General features: G+C 42.4%; 2 protein-coding genes across 11 annotated transcripts in view; one reads left to right on the plus strand and one right to left on the minus strand.

Moving 5' to 3' along the window:
- Positions 1-2,845: 2,845 nt before the first annotated feature.
- Positions 2,846-17,038, minus strand: LOC109568553 (amyloid beta A4 precursor protein-binding family B member 1-interacting protein-like). Of its 4 annotated transcripts, XR_011561077.1 has the most exons (3): positions 16,843-16,928; positions 11,812-11,918; positions 2,846-5,125 (listed from the first exon to the last, which is right to left on the minus strand). XR_011561077.1 is itself a non-coding variant. In XM_070768997.1 (2 exons), exons 1-2 carry the CDS (start codon positions 17,036-17,038, stop codon positions 4,995-4,997), a joined length of 327 nt encoding a protein of 108 aa, XP_070625098.1. In that variant the 3' UTR covers positions 2,846-4,994. The 4 variants fall into 4 exon arrangements, 1 of the variants encoding a protein (XP_070625098.1); XR_002182265.2 differs by lacking the exon at positions 16,843-16,928 and having other exon boundaries at positions 11,812-12,063; XM_070768997.1 differs by lacking the exon at positions 11,812-11,918 and having other exon boundaries at positions 16,843-17,038.
- PTPN4 (protein tyrosine phosphatase non-receptor type 4) overlaps positions 17,039-21,488 on the plus strand; it is a 187,988-nt gene continuing 183,538 nt past the window's right edge. For 6 of the 7 annotated variants that reach the window (XM_070768928.1, XM_070768942.1, XM_070768931.1 and 3 more), the window contains exon 1: positions 17,039-17,406. The gene's annotated coding sequence lies outside the window, so the exon portion shown is untranslated. Of the gene's footprint in view, positions 17,407-17,472; positions 17,672-21,488 lie in introns of those variants that run through there. The other variant, XM_070768929.1, reaches the window with a different exon arrangement.

The following is a 21,488-nucleotide window of genomic DNA, read 5'->3' on the forward strand; positions in this document are numbered from 1 at the left end:
GACAGAAGTGAGTATCTCAAGAAGGGTGCCTCAGGGACAGCCAGAGGGCCTGTATTAGTTAGCGAGGGCTGCCAGAGCAAACCATCGCAGACTGCTGTGGCCTGAACAACAGAAGCTTATCTTGTCACAGTTGTGGAGGTTGGAAGGCCCAGATTAAGATCCAACAGGGTTCGGTTTCTGCTAAGAGCTCTCTTCCTGGCTGGCGGATGGCTACTTCATTGTCACATGGCCTTTCCTCTGAGTGTGTGTGGACAGATAGAGAATTCTCTGCTGTCTCTTCCTATGAGGACCCGAATCTTATGGGATCAGGCCCTCACCCTTAGCACCTCATTTTGCCCTAATTACTGCCTTAGAGGACCCATCTCCAAATACATTCCCATGGGAGATTAGAGGTCTAACATGTGAATTCAGGTATTGAGGGACACGAAATTCAGCCCTTAACAACACCCAAGAAGTGGAAAAGAGAGAAGAGGAAAACAGGCCAGCCCAGGGACAGCCTCGGAGGCCTCACTTCGTCTCCAGAGCTGGCCCTATTTGTTCTATGTCTTCTTTTCTCCCCACCACCAAGCAAGGACTTGTAACTTAGGAACCCGCAGGCAGTTAGGATATTTGTTTTATTTGGAAGCCCCCAAATTATGTTTAAAAATAATTCTGGGTTTCTTAAGAAAGACAGGTTGGGGAAAAACATCTGGAATGAAATACATCCACAGACCGTTTACATAGACCAAAAGAGAAAAAAAAAAAAACCCACTCCAAATTATGCTATTCTTAGCAGTGCCAGGAAAAGCATGAACCCAAGGAGGTGGGCAGGGGATGGGCAGGGGAAGCAAACTAACCAGCTGTAAGAAAACATGGAGGAAACTGGTGTGTGGGTGAGTCTGGGAGTCTTTGCTCTCACATTATGGAAAGAAAGAAGTTTCATTTAAGTAATTTTGAGCCTTTCTCAAAAAGGCAATTTTTATGTGTGGTTCTAAATTACAGACTTGAGTCAACTCGGAGGAACTTCACACAAGTTTGGTATCCAAGTTTGCCTCCTCCCCAAAGACGGTCTTTGTCCATGGTCTTTGTCCTGTCCCCACTAATACTGGTTGTCCTCTAAGAATACGTGTGTTTCTGGAAGATGTTTTTCTCAACAACTGTGTCACTGTGTGATGCTGTGATATAATAAGGAATATATATCTGGTCTTTGTCCCTAGTTCCTGGCACAAGAGCATCTAAAACCCTTGGAATTGCCTGAATGATTGGTGGTGCCTTAGGTAAACTAATGAGTTACTCTTGGATGAGGGTGTCATAGACAGCTTCAGGATGGACCAGCCATGGATTAGAGGGTTGGAACTTGCAGTCCAGCCTGGCACCTCCAGGAAGGGGAAAGGAGATGAGGGTTAAGATAATCACCCCTAGTCAATGATTTAATCAATCATACCTATGTAATGAAACCTTCATAAAAACCCCTAAACCACAAGGCTCGGAGAACTTCCAGGTTGGTAACCACATTTAGGTCCTCAGAGGGTGGTGTGCCCAGAGAAGGCAGGGGAGCCCCATGCCTCACCCCATATCTTATTCTATGCACCTCTTCTATTTGGCTCTTCCTGAGTTGTATGTAGCCTTTGTACTAAACTAGTAACAGTAAATAAACTGTTTTCCTGAGTTCTGTGAGCCATTCTAGCAAACTATCGAGCTGAAGGACAGAGTCATGGGACCCCTCTTTATGACCAGTGGATCATAAATACAGGAGGCTGGTGACTTTGGATTTGCAACTGAGTGTAGTCACTTCCCTGGTGGCTCAGACAGTAAAGTGTCTGCCTATAATGCGGGAGACCCAGGTTCAACCCCTGGGTCAGTAAGACCTCCTGGAGAAGGAAATGGCAACCCATTCCAGTATCCTTGCCTGGAAAATCCCATGGGCGGAGGAACCTAGTACAGTCCATCAGGTCGCAGAGTCAGACGCTACTTAGCAACTTCACTTTCACTTTGTGTGACTGAGTCCTTAACCTGTGGGGTCAGACACTAACTCTTGGTAATTAGTGTCAGGACTGATTTAAATGGTGGGACACTCAGTTGGTGTCCAGGAAAGCACAGAACAGAGTTTTGTCGGTGTCTGAGTAATGGAATGTGAAGACAGTCTTTACTGTTTCTGCATGTCCAATGTACTGAATTGAGGACCGAAACCTGCAAGAACTCTTTCAAAAGGACCGATGAAGGACCTGCAAGATGACAATAGTGATTCCTCGTTGCAAATCAGTTCACCAGGAAATGGCCTTGGGGATAAATCCTCACTGAGAGCCATTGCCCTAACAGTCTGTATAGATTCCTTTAGAAGCGAAGACAGCAGGAGGGAACCTGTGTTGCCAGGCATCTATTAGGGGCCTCATAGAAGTTATGTCTCATTCTAGATCAGTTCCATGAGGTTGTTATCATTGTGCACGTTCCACACATAAAGAAGTTGAGTCTCAAAGAGTCTAGACTCCAGAATCAAGCCAATCCAGCTCCTCCACCCACTGGTTGTGATTTTGAGAAGTTACTTAACAATCTATGTCTTGGGCTCTTCATCTGTAAAATGGCGAGAACAACACATTCGCCATTATAGGGTACCCCAGGGGATAGAAGGAATACATTGTGTTTAGCAGAGAAATAAGCAATCAATAAATACTAGTTACCACTATTGTCATTGCTATGATTAAAAAGATGACATGGTTTGTTCAAATTCAAGTTGCTATTAAGAGTTGAAGCTGGGATTTGCATCATTGCCTTGATCCAAAGTATACATTCTCTTCATGACTCAGCACCGTCTTCCTAAACTAAGGGTGAAAGACAGACGGAGACACCTTCCCCCAAGGAGTGTCACAGTAGCTAAGGGTGTGGATTTGGTTGATGTTACCTTCTGGCCACAGGGTTTATTCTGTGGTTTTTGGTCGGATATGGGGGCTGGTTCCCTGGCACCTGCTGTAACATAGGAAGAGGCCTGGGAAAACCTGGCTGACTGTGCAGTGGGCAGGGCCAGTAGATGGGAACCAGGGCTGGGGACGCTGGCTTGCCCAGTGCTGGAGGGGGTACAAGGTCTGAGCACTGTGTCTGTGAGCTCAGTGGGCCAGCAGCCCAGGACAGTTGGGGGAATGTAGTCAGAAAGGCAGGCCAACAACCCTACAGGCTGCTCCAGACTCACTGCGGAGCTGGTGAAGCACGGATTATTCATTTACCAAAAGGTTACCTTGGGTTAGGGTTTATTAACTGTGATTTTTTTAAAAGAGCATATTCATTGACTCTCATGAAAACTTGAACCTCATGACATAACGTTGTTGGCACAATGTTCTAATCAAAGTTTCCCCTCACTCCTGTCCCCCGCCTTTTATTCCTGTCGCTTCCCTTATTCAGCGAAGCTCCTTGCAACCTATCTTCTTTCTCTCTCCTTCCCACTCCTTCTTCACTGACATCTGCCTTCCACCCCCACCTCTTCCTTGAAACTGTCTGGCAAAGGTCATGATTGAATATTGAATTCTCAATCCCGGGCATCCTTTCCTACCCACCGCTTACTCAGTCAGCTCCAGGGCACTTGGCGCCGTCAACCTCTATGGCAGTCTGGAGGGGTTCTCTTCCCTTGGAGCATGGGACCCTCCTCTCTCCCCACCCCAACTGGGCCACCATGGGGGCCTATTCCCAAATGATGGTGCTCATTCCCCAGGATTCTTTCCTTTCCTCCTTCTCTTCCTCCTCCAGACACTGTCCTTATGACCTGTGTTACCATCACAAACCGCTAACTCCAGAGCAAGTTGGAGACCTGGGTTGCAGATCCATGTCTTTAATTGAATTCTGGGTAGTTCTACCTGGAATCTCACAGGTACCTCTAGTTCAATTTCTTCTAAACTGGATTCATCCTCATCATTTTCAAACCCACCCTCTTTTCTCTTGTGCTGCTGATCCTGGTGACTGATTGTGCCACCCGTCCAGCCACCTGGGCAAGTGAGAAACCTGGGTCTCACCTGGATCACGTAATAAATGATTGAGTTATGTTCCTTAATATCTCAAGGATCTGTGTTCTCTTTTATATCCACAATTTCCACCCTGGCTCAAGCACTTATAATAAACTTCTGGGTTATTACAATGGTCTGAAACTGATCCCTCATTCCACCCCCAGTCTATGCTCCCCTATCATCACAATGGACTTTATAAAACATGAAGGCAATCACATCTCCTTCTGTGGTTCTCCTCTGCTGCCAACACCATCTACGGCACAAAAATGCAAAGGTGATACACCTCTCCATTCTAATTCCTGTTCTTTCTTCTAGATTATACCCTCCCTATGCTGGTTGCAAACAACACACTGCTGTAGCTTTGATGACGTGGGTGGCTTGCATTTATGTATAACACTTTCAATCTTTATAGCTCCATGGTGGGAGGCCAATATTAAATGTGGCTGGGCTTGCTGAAACCTCCAAATTCAAATTTCCATATCTGCAAAATGGAGACATATGACTTATTCAGAAGGAAGATGGGGGGAGTAAATTAATAGACATGGCACATGTTCAGTGTCCAGTCAGTGGTAATAATTCTAAGTGCTTCATATTTGCTAGTTCTCTTCATTTTCATAATAATCCTTTGAGGTAAGTACATATTATTAGTCCCATTTTGTGGAGGCAGCAGAAAGCACAGGGGGTTTGAGTAGCATAATGGTAAGCTAGGACCACAGACTCAGTGGCCTAAACAACATAAGTTTATTTTCCCACCACTCTGGAGGCTATCTGGGCAAGATCAAAGTGCAAGCACTTTGTTTTCTCTTGAGGTCTCCCTCCTTGGTTTGCAGATGGCCACTCCTGCGGTGTGTTCATGTGGTCCTCTCTGTGTGCATGTGTCTACATTTCTTCATCTTGAAAGAACTTCAAGAAAGAACCGGGGACTTCCCTGGTGGTCCAGTGGTTAAGACTCCACTCTTCCAATGCAGGGGGTGTAGACTGAATCTTTGGTTGAGGAATTAAGATCCCATGTGCCATGCAGTACAGTCAAACATAAAAATTAAAGAAGAAGGCAGTGCCGGCAGCAGTCATGGCGGCTTGGTGCGTGCATCTGGCCCGGGGCAGCCTCCCGGCTTTCGCGTTGTCTCTCAGGTCTTCTCCTCGGCTGCTGTGCACAGCTGCAAAACAGAAGAACAACGGCCAGAAAAAAGAAAAAAAAAAAAAAATTAAAGAAGAAGAACACTAGTCACACTGGATGAGAGCCCCTCCTTAATAATCTTATTTTAATTTACTGTTTAGAGATCTCCATCTCCAAATACAGTCACATTCCGAGGTATTATGGATTAGGATTTCAACATACGAATTTGGGGGAAGACGTAATTCGGCTCAGAACAAGTACCTCATCTAATAACACCCCGATTGTTTCAAGGACGGGAGAAGAATCCTGGCAGGGCAGCACAGGACACCCTGCCCTTAACTGTGGTGCAAACCTACCTCCTCCTGACTGCAGGTCTTTCACATTAATCCATTTGCTCTAACTATATGCACCAGAGTTTCTAATAAGCATGTTACAAATTACTTTGCGGCAGACACAAAAATCTAAGAACTAATTTCTAGAATGTTAGTATAAGGTCAATAACATGTCCTCAACCATACCAGAATACCTCCACTTCTTCTTCTTCTTCTTCTTTTTTTTTTTTTTTTTAAAAAGGCTCTCTTTCTCCACTGAATTGATCCAGTAACTAATTGGTTTGACATCACTGATACCCAAATAATTCAGAGCAAAGTTAAAGCTCTTACCTTGTACATGAAGGGGTTTGGAAAGAGCTTCAAAGACATTTTGACAGTTTTTGCTCTTTCCAAAACTGCCATTTTATGTTGTCTTCACTTCACAGGAGCTTTAAAACAGGACCACTTGTGGCTGCCCATTTGGTTAAACTTGGCTTTTATCTGGAGCAACGTGCTCCACACTCACAGGATTTATCTAGTTTTTTTCCCCCATTGGGTTCGATTTTAGCCAAACTGTCAACAATCCAGGGGCAGCTTTAAAGGTATATCCCAAGAACTGGAGTGTGTACCTTATGTCAACACTCACAGGTCTCCCATACTTGGTCTCAACTGTATGAATACCTACAGATTTTCTCCTCATAGAGGAAGAATGAGTGTACAGGCTTTTAGGTCAACCCTTTCTTCACTGGTCTGAGAAGTTTTTGGGGGCAGGTGCTGTGTTGTCTTCATCTCTGCAAACCCTAATCCTGGCATGATGCCCAGTACACAGGCACCAGAAGGCATTGAACTAAGTCAAGTCCTCAGTCCTGCTGATGGGGTTAGAGGTCCTTGGCTCCCTTCTGCTTCAACCAGGATTTAGAATAGGGGTGGGGTGGCAGAATAGCCCCAAAGGACCGGTCAAAGCATCCTCTCGTAAAGGAAGTTGGGTGGTAGAGATGAACTTAGATGAGGGTTGATGGTATTTGAGAAATAGTCAAATTGTTGGAAAACATATAGCTTCCCCGAATGACTGAGTTGGAGGGTGGTACCAGTTTAAATGTGTAGATTCTGATATATACTTGTAAAAGAAAGATCACCTTACAGTTATGCTTTATAGTGATATCTGCTCCCTCTTCATACACCAAATGAAGATACAATTGCAATTGTCTCCTGTTGGGTTTGTTTCTCCTCTTTTCCCCCAATGATCGGATCAGTGTTCCTGTAAAACCCTTCCTTCCCTTCTGCATCCCCTAAGCATAAACATTCATATATGGGAAGATTCTGATACGTATGATCACTCCAAACGTCATATGCCCAAAACAGAAACAAGGCACAGCCTTGGAAAAATTCTCAATTTACTACTGTGATTAAATTGGGATATCTTAAAGCATTAAGAAAAAAAAAGCTTAGGACAAAGACCCAGGTGTAGAAGAAGTGGTAACAATCTAGGGTGTTGAGCCTGCCTGCAGGAGGTGGGGAAGGACAGAGGTACAGCTAGAAGTGTGACAGCTGTCAGTCTGATGGTGGTTATTTATTACTGTCTAAGAGAGAGACACCTGCATGGGGTGGGTGTGAGCATCACATTGCTGGACGGAATGCTCCATCACAGGGCAGGGCTTCACCCCCTGTTCCCTAAATAATCGTCTCGGGCCTGAAGACCTTCAATCTGGAAGGAGGTTATCCTTATAACAAACATCAGTGTCTGGCTCCTGGAAAGGGGAGTGATTTGCTTTTAAATTTGTTTTAAAAGGAGAATGATATTTGCTTTATAAACCAGTTTGCAAAAAAACATTTAACTCATAGGTGGTACCAAGTGCCTGATCATGTGGATGTTCTGATAAGATCAGAGTTTAGCTCTGGAGAGCTGAGGCCTGGGACCCTGGCCCTGTGGCCCCACAGGGCTGTGACTGAGGGGGCAGAGGTGTCCACAGGCCTCCTGCTCAAATACACAAGAACAACCTGTGTGTTCTGTCACTACTGCACTGGTGTGTTTTTGGATCTCCTGTCTTCTTCATGCCCCCACCTTCATCCAGAGCATGACAAAGTGCTGCCCTGCAGAGGGTGTGTCACTAGCTCACAAGTACAGAAATTCAGATTAAGCAGTTAAAACCTTTAAGAGAAATAAAACAGAGAAAATCATTTCTGCTGAACAGTGGGGCTTGGATTTTATTATATGTCTTTGTCTCATTTAATTTTCTCAGAATTTCTTTTTATTTGTATTTAGAAAAAACGTGGGTCCATGAAGACTAGTCCTTCCACCCCAGGCAGTTTGAGAAGCGCTGATTCAGGGAGTCCCATTTTCCACCGATGTTCTGTTACTTCCAGTGCCTGTCCAAATGGGAGCTGTGGGTCTCAACCCTGTTGCACTGTAGGATCACCCTGGGAGCTGAAAAAAATACCTACATCCATATCTAAAGAGAAGTCTGGGATCCACCCCAATCAATTAAGTAAGCATGCAGGAGGGGTCAGGGTAGGGCAAGGCTCCTATATTTATTAAAAAATGCCCTTGATGTTTCTAATGTGTGACCGGGGATGAGAATCCTTAATGTAGGCCATAGCTGATCAAGGAGCGCAGGTTGAATGAATGTTTAAACGTGTCGGCCAGCCACCAGCAGGCATTTATTACACACCTGAACCACACCTGAAAGTGCTGTCCCAGGTGCTGAGTAACAGACTACAAACGCACAAATGTTAACCCAGATTTTCTAATGTGATGTGAAAGCCTCTTTGGACAAAGCCAGCATATATTAAAAAAAAAAAAAAAAAGATAAACCTAGTAAACCCACAGGATTCATCTACAAATTCATCTACACTCCATGCAGGAATGGAGTCCCTTTTCCCCCCATTAAAGCAGTTTATGCAATAATACTCCACCTAATGGGAGATCACTGAGGCTGGGGCTGCCATTTGGTCCAAAATGCCACTAGATGTCACTCAAGGTCCCTCAGGCTTCCCGCTGCCCAGCCTTCAATTCCTCACTGGATCATTTTCCTCTCCGGCCCTGTGCCTGTAGCCCACAGCTCTCAGAGTGAGCCATGGACAGGTAAGGACAAAATGTTCTCATCCTCCGATCTGCTTTCCTGCTGTCCCTGGCACCCCAGGCCCACCTCGTTCATTCATTGACTCAAGAAGAATAACCAAGGGCTGATTATATCTCAGACATTAGGTCAGGCTATGATGAAATAATGGTGACACAGCCAGGGTGCCCCCCCTCATAGGGTTTAATCTGAAAGCACGCCTCAGACTAATTAGTATTGTTGGTGTGCTTATTCATTCTCCCTCAACTAGAGGATCTCATACCTTTTTGACCACCACATCCAAAATAGGAAAGAGATTTCACATCAAAATTCACATACATACAAGCATAAACTGAAAGTTTCACAGTCCCATGTTTATCTTCAGTTTGTGTGATACATTCTGTTTTCTTGTCTACGCTAGTTCATTTGTCTTTTCAAAATCCACTAAATTGATTTCAAAACCCTCTGATAAGTCACAATCTAAGAATGAAAAATTCTTGCCTTGAGGGCAAGGGCCACCTCTTACCAGTGACTCTCAAATAGTATGTGAGCAATGCATGTGTTTTTAAATAAATGAAAATTATGAGAACTAATTTGCTTTAATATTTCATTAAAAAGACTTATAGGTTAAGCGACTTATGGATGATCAGTGTCCTATGAATGTACTTATAAAGATTATATTCACCTACATCTACTATACATCTACAAATAATTTTTTTCAGATAATATATAGATCTTAAATTAGACACACCCAATATGCTATTAATACAATTTAATATTTTAGTCATGATCTGGGGCTTGTATATTTTATTATTTTTCTTTAAAAAATTATTTTATTGAAGTATAGTTGATTTATAATGTGTTCATTTCTGTTGTACAGCAAAGTGATTCAGTTATACATACATACATTCTTTTTTATATTCTTTTCCACTATGGTTTATTGCAGGATATTGAATAAAGTTCCCTGGGCTATACAGCAGGGACTTTGTTGTTTATCCATTGTATACATACTAGTTTGCACCTGCTGGTCTCAAACTCCCCATCTTTCCCTTCCCCATACCCTCTCCCCCTCAGCAACCACAAGTTTGTTCTTTATGTCTATGAGTCTGTTTCATAGATAAGTTCATTTGTGTCATATTTTAGATTTCACATATAAGTGATGTCATATGATATTTGTCTTTCTCTGTCTGACTTACTTCACTTAGTATGATGACCTCTAGGTCCATCCATGTTATTGCAAATGGCATTATCTCATTCTTTTTTATGGCTAAGTAGTATTCCATGGTATATATGTACCACATCTTCTTTATCCATTCACCTGTCAATGGACACTCAAGTTTCTTCCATGTCTTAGCTTCTGTGAATAGTCCTGCTATGAACATGGAGGTGCATGATGCCCATAATGGGATTGCCAGATCATATGGTGACTCTATTTTTATTTTGCTTTTAGAAACCTCCATACTGTACTCCATAGTGGCTGCACCGGTTTACATTTCCACCAACAGTGTAGGAGGTTTCCCTTTCCTCCACATCCTTTCTGGCATTTATTGTCTGTAGACTTTTCAATGATGGCTGTTCTGACTGGTGTGAGGCAGTATCTTCATTGTAATTTTGATTTGCATTTCTCTAATAACTAGTGACATTGAGCATCTTTTCACCTGTATGTCTTCTTAAAGAAGAAGAAATGTCTATTTAGGTCTTCTAGGGGGCTCAAATATTTTAAAATCATACAAGTAAAAGTATGTTCATTTTGGAGAAAAGTTAGAAGAAATTCATGCTTTCAGATATTATAACTTATTAGAAACTCTAATAGCTTAAAAGTTTGATATTAGACATGGTGACTCATAGAGTAATAGTTTTCAAAGATGATTACAACCTCATGCACAGGGTCACTGTCTCAATACATAGCTGACATGGTGAAAGAGACTTTGCCAATGTGATTAAATGAAGGCTCTTGAGATGGGGAGATGGTCTTGTGTTGTGTGGGTGGATCCAATGTAATCACAAGGGTCTCTATAAGAGACTTTATAGAGGGCTTTAGAAGACAGAGAAGGTAACAAGACACAGAGATCTGAAGATGTTAGGCTGCTGCTTGTGAAGATGGACCAAGGGGCCATGTGACTTCTAGAAGCTGGAAAAGACAAGAAAAGATTCTCCCCTGGACCCTCCAGAGGCACAGAGCATGTTGATCCATTTTAGATAATTCTTATGTCCAGAACTTCCCTGGTGGCTCAGACGGTAAAGCGTCTGTCTACAATGCGGGAGACCCGGGTTCGATCCCTGGGTTGGGAAGATCCCCTGGAGAAGGAAATGGCAATCCACTCCAGGACTATTGCCTGGAAAATCCCATGGACAGAGGAGCCTGGTATGCTATAGCCCATAGGGTCACAAAGAGTTGGACACGACTGAGCGACTTCACTTTCATTTTCAGTTTAATAACTTTGTGTTTTAAGTCACTGAAGTTGCAGTAATTTGTTATAGTATCAAGAGGAAACTTATACAGAGGAAAGATAGTTAGCTCTGTGCAGTAAACTAAAAAAATCCCCAATTCAAAATTTTTAATTTAGTATTTGAAAAGAAATTTACTGTTTGTGTGTGTGTGTGTAACGGATTATTCAACAAGGTAATAGTGAGACAGCTAGAAAACCATTAAAAAATTAAGCAGGATCCCCCACCTCACCCCCCAAAATTAAGCAGGATCCCTATTTCCTTACACCAGAATTATTTCTGGATGGGTCAAGACTTAAGTATTAAAAAAAAAAAAAACCTAAAAGTAGTAGAAGAAAATGTTTTCTTTTCTTTTGTTGTTGTTTATTTTGGACTGAGGAGAACACAAAACCTAGAAATGATAAAGAGATTAATGATAACTCACACATAGTTGATGGCAATACTTGCCAAAATTGAACATACTCAGATACTTCAAGCCAACAATTGTATTTCCAGAAATTTGAAAGAAATGCTTTTATTTATGTACAAAGCTTTGTCATGAAAATGTACTTTACAGCATTGTATGTCATAGCAAAGAACCAGAAATGGCCTAAATGCTCCCCACCTTCATTTTTGACTATGCTGGATCCTAGTTCCTTGAACCTGTGCCCCTCTGCATTAGGAGCTTGTAGTCTTAACCACTAGACCACCAGGGAAGTCCCTAAATGCCCAATAGAGAAGATTAAATACACTATGATACAGCCCTTTGAAAGAATGACGTATATCCATATGTTCTATTAAGAACATTTGTAAGTAAAATATAGTAAGTATGGAAAAAAGACATTGATTGTAGTTAGGGGGAAAAGATATTAAGCTTACAAATGCAGAGAAAATTCTGGAAGCACACTCAAGAAGTTGTGAATACTGCTTACCTTTGGACTCTGGAGCTGGAAGTAGGAGGAAGTCTTTGATTTTAAAAATTTTACATTTTTCTGTATAGTTCTTGATCCCAGGGATTGCTAACGTGGATCTTTTCCTGCTATAGAAAGGAAGGAAAGGAGGGAGAAAGAAAGAGAAGGGGAAGAAGGAAGGAAGGAGGGAAAAAGATTGAGAAAGAAAGCATGGGGAAAAAAAGGAAGGAAGGAAAGGAGGAAAGGAAGAAGAAAAGAAAGAATAAGAAAGAATTTCTGGCAAGTGAAGAGGAAGCAGGTTATATCTAAAGAGTGACCAAACTGGGTCACCTGCCTTAGACATACATGTTATGTAATTTTTAAAAATAAATACCTATTTTTAAAAAGTACATTCAAAGGAGCTCTACGGGTTTTTTCTTTTCTTTTTTTTTTACTGGAGTATAATTGCTTTACAATGTTGTGTTAGTTTCTGCTGTACAACAAAGTAAATCAGCTATGTGTATACTTATATCCCCTCCCTCTTGAACTTGCCTCCCACTGCCCCCACCCCTACCCCTCATACCACCCATTTAGGTTATCACAGAACACTGAGCTGCAAAGGAGCTACGATTAAAGCAAGCCCAAGCCATAGAATTCTAAACTTCTTGGGAAAATGTATGACACTTCAAAGGTTTAAGTCTGAATTTGTTTGTCTTGTTTTGCTTTGCTTCAAGTTATGTCTGAAGATTCCAGACAGATGAAAGAATGAAATTAATCCAGCTAAGGCAGACAGATATACAGTTAAGGTCACATGTCAGAAACCAGGTGTTTGAAACCCTGTTTTCCTTGTATGACCCACCTCACCAGCTTAGGTGACAAAACTGGGTCACTTTAAGTCACATGTTTTTAATGTTAAAATTCATACCACTCTGATTTCCACCCAGCAAGCCCAGTCCAGCTTCCCGAGATGTTGTCCTCCTCAGAAGTCCCCAGTGACCCAAGAGTTTATCATTCTTCCAAAGGGGTCCTCCTAAGTTGTTGATAGGGAGGCTGGGGTCGGGGGAGACAGTGGCTGGTGAGTTGGCCACAGGGCCTGATCAAAGCTCCTTCTCTGCTGCCTTGCAGCTGCCAGAGGTCACTGCCTCAGCACAGGCAGCCTGGCTTGGCTGCACAAGCTAGAACGGATGCCTTTTCCATTCTGGCTATAGCTACCCGGGGTTGGGAGTCAGTCACACAGTGCGAGGCCAGTCCCTTCTGCCAACACCCTCCAAGTGTGGACACAACCCTTGCTCTTCACTCCCAAAGCACAGCCAAGAGCAGGCACAGACAAAGGGGAAAAGTCACAGTCAACAGCATTGTCTGCCAATATCTAGGAATGTTTGCTGCCACTTTGAACTGAAAATAAAAACTTGCTAACTCTCAATGTAATATTAAATTATTTAGATTATGTTTCTTTGTTTTGTGTAAACATAAGATTAGGTATAAAGTCCTCATTCTCAAAGCCCTTCTACATCTATAAAATGACAATTTTGAACCTTTGATTAATAAAGTTAAAAATTCAATTAATGTTAAGTATGTAATGTAAATGATGTTTTGCTGAAATTAATTTTTTTTTGTAACGAGACTATGAAACTCACTGCTGTTATAGGGTCTATTTTTTTTTAATTTTTAATTTTTATACTGAAGTATAGTTGATTTACAACGTTGTATTAGTTTCAGGTGTACAGCAAACTGATTTAGTTATACATATTTGCATATCCTTTTCAGGTTCTTTTCCCATATAGGTTATTACAGAGTATTGAGTATAGTTTCTTGTGCGTTACAGTAGGACCTTGTTGTTTATCTCTTATATGTATAGTAGTGTGTATGTGTTAATCCCCACCTCCTAATTTATCCTTCTGCCCCAATGGTATTGGCTTTTTTAGGCATGAATTTCTGTGAAACTTTTGCACAGTGTACCATGAGGAATATGAATAACCTCAGATATGCAGATGACACCACCCTTATGGGAGAAAGCGAAGATAAACTAAAGAGCCTCTTGATGAAAGTGAAAGAGGAGAGTGAAAAAGTTGGCTTAAAACTCAACATTCAGAAAACGAAGATCATGGCATCTGGTCCCATCACTTCATGGGAAATAGATGGGGAAACAGTGGAAACAGTGTCAGACATTATCTTTTTGGGCTCCAGAATCACTGCAGATCTTGACTGCAGCCATGAAATTAAAAGATACTTGCTCCTTGGAAGAGAAGTTATGACCAACTTAGACAGCATATTAAAAAGCAGAGACATTAGTTTGCCAACAAAGGTCTATCTAGTCAAAGCTATGGTTTTTCCAGTAGTCAGGTATGGATGTGAGAGTTGGACTATAAAGAAAGCTGAGAGCCGAAGAATTGATGCTTTTAAACTGTGGTGTTGGAGAAGACTCTTGAGAGTCCCTTGGACTGCATGGAGATCCAACCAGTCCATCCTAAAGGAAATCAGTCCTGAATATTCATTGGAAGGGCTGATGCTGAAGCTGAAACTCCAATACTTTGGCCACCTGATGCAAAAGAACTGACTCATTTGAAAAGACCCTGTTGTTGGGAAAGATTGAAGATGGGAGGAGAAGGGGATGACAGAGGATGAGATGGTTGGATAGCATCACCGACTTGTTGGACATGAGTTTGAGTAAACTCCGGGCATTGATGATGGACAGGGAGGCTTGGTGTGCTGTTGTCCATGGGGTTGCAAAGAGTCGGACACGACTGAACGACTGAATTGAACTGAACTGAACCATGAGGACATTTGACCACCTCCTAGTTAGAAGGCTGTCGTGTCTACAAAGAGTATTCTATTTTTTTCTCATTAGCTCAAGAAAACGCAAGATATAATTCTTGGTGCCAAATACAAAATCAAATGCCAGCATTTGATGACAAGGTGGTCATCAAAATTATCCAGAATAGGCATTGATTAATTTTTTTAAAGATTATAATTTTAAATATAAACAAACATTTATCCTTTTTAAAATTTTATTTATTTATTTATTTGGCTGCTCTGGGTCTTAGTTGTAGCATGTGGGATCTAGCTCCCTGACCAGGGATCAAACCTGGGCCCCCTGCACTGAGAGCACAGAGTCTTAGCCACTGGACCACCAGGGAAGTCCCACATTTATCCATTTTGATAGAGAATTTGCAGATGGTATGATTCAATGTATATGAAATGCCCAGAGTAGGTGAATACCTATAGGCAGAAAGTAGATTAGTGCTTGTCAGGGGCTAGGGGAGGAGGGAATGAGGAGTGACTGCTAATGGGTATGGAATTTCATTTGGGGCTGATGAAAATATTCCATAATTAGGTAGAGGTGATGGCTGTACAACTTTGCAAATAAGCACTGTAGTATATGAATTATAACTCAATTTTTAAAAAGTGACTTCACAGTATTCCTAAAGAATAGTAGATAGATAGTCCATTTACCTAAAGGACTCATCCTGTGGAGTTTTCTAAAACAAAGGGCATCGCCCTCCTGCCTCTCCAATCTTGAGGCTCCAGTTATATTACAATCAAGATTTCTATTTGTATAGAAGGTCACTGTGCTTTATAGATGAGGGTAGGCAGAATGGGCTGAGGGAGAAGGTCTGGAGATATGAAGGTTAGCTGGAGGACTAGTTACAAAGCTCTACAGGACATTAACAAAGACAAATTCAAATCAGGTGAGTGTCACTCAAGAGTCACAGCAATTTACTAGATTTGGAGCTCAGTAAGAGACCAGTCTGTCTCAAGTACCTTCTCCAAATCCCACCAATTAAAGATTTAAGCATTTCATTCTCTTAACAAACTCTTTTGACACCGGGCAATGTCACTGTCTCCCGGCATGCGAGGGGATACAGCGATGACCAAGACAAGATCCTTGACTCCAGTAGCTCCCCATGGATAGTGGCGATAAAACCCGCACAGGGATAAGTATCCTATAATAAAAAGAACACTGTAAGAAAAGGGAGGTATAAACCTAAAAGTATCATGTCAAAGAGGAAGAAATTCTTACTTGTGGTAGAAGTAAGATCCATTATTGGAGGATGACTGAGTGTAGACAGGATGAAGGTGAAGGGAAGAGCATTTCAGCAGAGGGAACAGTATGAATAAAGGCACAGAGAACGGAGACACAGAGGCCAGAGAACCTGTCTGGGAAGGAGGAAGGAACCTGGCTGGAACCAAGCTGTGGGAAGGAAAGTCAGAACAACATGGACTGATGGGTTGTCTTTTTCAAACAGAAAAACTGAGCCAGGTGAAAGGGAGAAGAGAGTCCCTAGAAACTGCAGATTTCACAGATCTGTACAGATCTGCAAGGTTTTAGCTTGCAAAAACCATCCCTGATTAGTAAATAGGCCTTTTGTCGGGTTGGAGGGAAAGTGATTTTTGAAAGAATGTTTCAGAAAGGACAGCTCTGGTGGAGTCCTGAAGCTAAGAGCACGGAAGAGCAAGAAGGTATCTGATGACAGAAGAGGACTCTGACAAAAATGAATGCAAAAATTCCTCCCGCCATAATTTCCACTATTATCCAGCCCACATGTATTTGTCTCACCGCCAGTAAGTTTGTATCATCAAAAAGATTTTAGAACACCTGGCTAAAAACCCCAGCCTGGTAATAACCGATTCATACACTTGGTTAGCATGAATTAATTTCATATTTAACAGCACACCGTTCCTGGCACATAGAGGCACTCAAAGGCTATAAATGAACGTTATTTGTTCTTTGTTTCAGGGTCTATATTTGGGGGAGGAAATCATTCAAATCTGCACCCTAAAACTTGTATCCTTTTTCAGCACTGAAGTTGGGACAACCTGGGGCCAAAAGGTCCGGTTTCCCACTTTAAACTGAGGTTTTTTCCCCCTCTGTGGGGTCCCTCATGTCTCTAGGTCCAGCGGGGGGGACGGTCCCAGTTTCAGTAACCAATCACCGCGGAGCCACAGCGCCCCGCCCCTCCTAGTCCGTCCCTCCCGCCCAGGTCCCTCCTCCTTCGCACCTGCGCGTCCCCCGCGCTCCCGCTGGTGGGGCCGCTTCCAGCCCGCGCCGGCGGGGAGGGGGCTTGGCCTCACCTCTCGCGAGATCGCCTCCCGTGGTCGCGGCCCCAGCTCCGGGCGGCTGACTGGCGGCGTCTGCGCAGCCGCCATGTTCGGTTGCTATGCTGTGGCCTGGGAGACGGGGTGTGCTTGAGGGAGGAGGAGGAGACGGAGTAGGAGGAGGAGGAGGAAGAGGAGGAGGCGGCGGCGGCGGGAGGGACTGAGCGCCCATTGCACTCTCACACACAAACGCTGCTTAGGATTGTCGCCCGTTCGCTCTCGCCGCGCCGTTCCGCTCCTCCTCCTCGCGGCCCCACATTGTTCTCTCAGGACTCCGGGGTCCCCGGGGCTGGATTCTGGGCCCCGTCTGGGGCCCCCACCCCCGCGACACCGCTGCGGGGCTGGATTAGCTCATCCCCGCAGGGAGGTGCGGGAGCGCGCGGCAGCCCCGCAGTATGAGGTGGTGCCGGCGGCTCGGGGCCGTGGCGCGGCCGCTGCGGCGCCGGCTGCTGGGCGGACGCTGACGGAGCCCCGGGGGCGGCGCGGCCGGGCCTCCAGGCTTTTCTTCTCCAGCCCGGAGGACGCGGCTGGGACACGAAGGTAAGAGGCTCCGGGTCCCAGCCGCCTCTCGGCCCTGCGTGGCACGCGAGGCTGTTACCTGCGGCCCGCCAGGTGGGGCCGGCCGAAGGCGTGAGGCTGATTTCAAGTCAGGGGGAAAGGATGCTTTCTGCCTGCTCCCTTTCTTCGTGGGACCCCTGCTCTCAGCCTCCTGGTGTTTTAGTTGGAATCTCTGTTCTGGGGGAGTCAGGGGAGAAGGGATGGAGTAGGTGCGGAGATGGAATGTTCCACGGCCCCTAAACTCTAGGTGAGGTTTTAGAATATTCAGTTTTCCACTGCTGAGGGATTCCTTTAAAAAAAAACTGGCTCCTTTGAAAGCTTCCTACTTGCTGCTTGGGCATACAGTCCTATCCTTGAAGTTTTAAGCCTTTTATGATTCTGCCTTTGCATGTTTGTGTTTAGGAACCTGTAGTTGAGCCAAAAGAAAAAGTTGAGATGTAGCAAAATAGACGTACGGATGCGCTTCCCAGGGTTTCCTTAACATGGAGTAGTTTACAGTGGCACATATATACGCACGGATGGTTCTGGGAAACTTAGAATGGGAGACTTTATGCCTGGAAGGCATTATACAGTGAACCACAGCGGAGGACGATGTGTATGGGTAGGGTTTTTCAGGCGCTTTTTCTAGGACAGTCTGTGTATCTGCAATGTACCAACTGCTGTTAGAATCAGAGATTGGAGTAATATTCGGTTTATGTAACCAAATCTTGGGCCCAGTTGAAACATTACAGTTTAAACCATGTTTATGGAGAAAAAAATCAAAACGCCAAAGTATCCGACTTGTAAAGAATGGTTTGAGTAAAAAGAAGACTGTGGAACAGTTAGGCCAGGATATTTTTTTATCCTGATTTTTGAACCTTAATCTTTGTTGCCAGAGGGGAAAAAAATACATTTTTAAGGGGAAGGAGATGACCTTAAAATAAATGATTGTTCAGAGCCCAAAATGTGCTTAATGGAATAGAGCTAGATAGTACATCAGTTAAATCTTGAATTTGAGAAATTCAACCTATAGTTGTTTTTTTTTTAAAGGCTTTTTGTAAGCAAAAGTTTTTCTCTACAGAGCTTCTTTACTAACTCATAGCAGAAGAACGCAATCATTTTGTGGATCCCACCATTTTTTGTCAGAATAAATTTATGCTCCAATTACCACAGAAGCTATTTTTATGTTTCTCTCTCTCTCTCTCCTTTTTTTTTAATGGCACACATATCTTTGTCACCTCTTTTCTTTGAAACATGTGCATGGTCGCACAATATCATGATCTTGAGTAGTTTTTAAGAAGAGACTCATGACCTTATTTTTGTATATGGAAGTGTTTGTGACTTAGCCTATTTTAAACATTTGGCAAGAGATTTTGAAAACAGGGAGCCATCACTGTTTTGCAGTTTTATTAATTGAGTAGGTTAAAATTAGAAAATCATAGGTTCCTCAGAAGTAGTTATGGATGAAGATGTGGCTTTCTTATTGCCTGTTTTCCTAGAACCTGTTTAGATTATAGGCTGTGCGTATTGAATTGTTTAAACTTTGTGGTTTTTTCTGATTTTCTAATTGAATATCTTTAAAAATATCCCTAGTAACTTCGTTACTTTAAATTTGTGGCACCCAATTTCTAATTTAGACTAGGCATAAACCAGCATTGATTGAACACACTTGCTAAAAATACTTTCTGGGTCAGATGTACTTAGAATGCAGCCTCAGGAAAATTCATTTGAACTATTCTCCTGTGACCAATGTACACTTCATTATTACAGAAGGACTTAAAACATTATAGACTCACGATTAGATTTCATCAGTTCAGGCATAGAAGCCTAACTTTATTAATATAAAATACTTCATGTGGGATAGTAATGAAAACTTTTTACAGTGCCTTTTTTTTTTAACTTATGTGACTCCCGTAGACTTATTAAACTCTGATTTGTATGTTTGAGATACTAATATTTTAATTTCATCTACTAAACATAATTTAAATTGTGTGATAGTATAGTGTGCAATGTTATCTATTTAGTATTATGATTTATTCTGAGCTCTTTAAGGGTGGGTGGTCATGTTTTTAAGTAAATTATCTTTAAGGAACGAAGTAAGAATGACAGATAATTTCAAGGAGACATTCTTACTGTTGCTGAGAGGACTCCCTCCTCTCCTCTCCCTTCCCTGGATTAATATGGTCAGTTTTAAACAACAAGGAAGCTTTAAAAATATGTAGAAACCTTGTTTGGTGGATGTTTAAAGACATATTTTAAAGCTGTCCTTTAATTGTTAGTTATTAAAAATATAAAGTTGGAGACCTCACTAGAAATGGCAAGTCTGTGTGACTTAATGTGGCTAAGTATGATTTGTTGCTTCTAAATAAAATTTAGTATTGGCAGAAATTCACTGGTTCCAAGCTGAGTTGAATTTTGTTGTTTTTCTGGGTAATAACATGCATGTTATGAAGTTTTTTATATTCAGTAGTCTAGATTTGTCAAATTAGTTTACTACGTTAAGCTGTGAAGCTTTGAAGATTGGCTTAGTATTCTGGAAATCTTTTTATTGTTTGCCAGAAAAGTACTGTAGGAGGAAGGTGTTATTTCTTCATTTAATATTCGATTAGCACAGATGGTGAGAAGGAGTATAGTGAACAAGTATTGTAGAATCTTCTCTTAATGTGGAAGTATGGTACCTAGGAGGAATATAATTTATTTCTTTTTTTGTGTGTGATCAGTCAGTACAGTCGTATTTAAAATGGAATGGGAAACTAGAGGGGAAATTTATTACATTCTCCTCCATTTCATTAGAGGTGATTTCCCCCACGTTCATTCTTCATTCTTCCTAAGCAGAAACACTGTAAGAGAGGTGCAAGTGCTTGAAGGAATTGAGGGGAACAGAATGAAAATTAGGCACTGTGGATTATCTTGTGGGAAAGATACTAATTTGGGTGAGTTATTGCATTATTGTGAGTTATTGTATCTCTTAACAAGGAGGTTTTTATAGAGGAATATACAGGGAAAAAGGATCCAAAATGGACGTGTTTATTGTCTGTTACATGCCAGACAATGTAAAGGGGCTTTTCATGCTATCCCACATAAGCATCAAGTATACTTTGGAAGGTAGGAATTATTAATCCTCTACTTCTCCCCTCTTCCAAATGGGAACATGAGTAACTTGTCAAGGGTCATACTGCTAGTAAGTAGAATTTGACTGGGTTTGTCTGATTCTGAAGCTTATTCTTTAGATCATGTTGTTCAGTTAAACTTTTTGCAGTGGTGGCAGAATTCTTATTCTGCACTGTCAGATGTGGTAGCCATTAGCCGTGTATGGCACAGATCGAACACTTAAAATGTGATTGTTGTGCCCGAGGACCTAAGTTTTAAATTGTATTTAATTTTAATCAGCTTAAATATAAATAATCAGGTTTCACTAGTAACTGTAGTATTGGGCAGGACAACTTTAGATCTTGCTACCTAGAAAATCTGAAGTTTTGTTTGTTTTTGGTTTGGGTGTTCTTTTCTTTTCTTTTTTTTTTCTTTGCCAAGCCTCACTATTCATCTTGCAGGATATTAGTTCCCCTACCAGGGATTGAACCCTTGCCTCCTGCAGTGAAAGCCCGGAGTCCTAACCACTGGAAAGTGAAAGTGAAAGTCGCTCAGTCGTGTCTGACTTATTGAGACCCCATGCACTACACATTCCCTGGAATTCTCTAGGCCAGAATAGAGAATACCCACTGGAGTGGGTAGCCCATTCCTTTCTCCAGGGGATCTTCCCAACCCAGGGATTGAACCCAGGTCTGCTGCATTGCAGGCGGATTCTTTACTGGCTGAGTCACAAGGGAAGCCCAAGAATACTGGAGTGGGTAGCCTATCCCTTCTCCAGGGGCTCTTCCTGACCCAGGAATTGAACCAGGGTCTCATGCATTGCAGGCAGATTCTTTACCATCTGAGCTATCACGGAAGCTCCTAACCACTGGACCACCAGGGAATACCCGAAAATCTGAGTTTTGATATTGAATCTACCACTAGCTTATATATGATGTTAGTTAAGTTACTTAGTTCATGAGCCTCAATTTAATCCCTTGTGAAAATGAAGATGT

The sequence above is a fragment of the Bos indicus genome, chromosome 2 (assembly GCF_029378745.1).
Source record: "Bos indicus isolate NIAB-ARS_2022 breed Sahiwal x Tharparkar chromosome 2, NIAB-ARS_B.indTharparkar_mat_pri_1.0, whole genome shotgun sequence".
NCBI classification, from domain to species: domain Eukaryota; kingdom Metazoa; phylum Chordata; class Mammalia; order Artiodactyla; family Bovidae; genus Bos; species Bos indicus.

Bases quoted from the DNA above. Each gene is read 5' to 3' on its own strand.
- LOC109568553 (XM_070768997.1), bottom strand. From the start codon at position 17,038: ATGGGCGCTCAGTCCCTCCCGCCGCCGCCGCCTCCTCCTCTTCCTCCT. The intron at 5,126-16,842 runs GTGAGGCCAAGC...TCTGTTTTGCAG, and splicing joins GGGAGGCGATCTCGCGAGAG to CTGTGCACAGCAGCCGAGGA.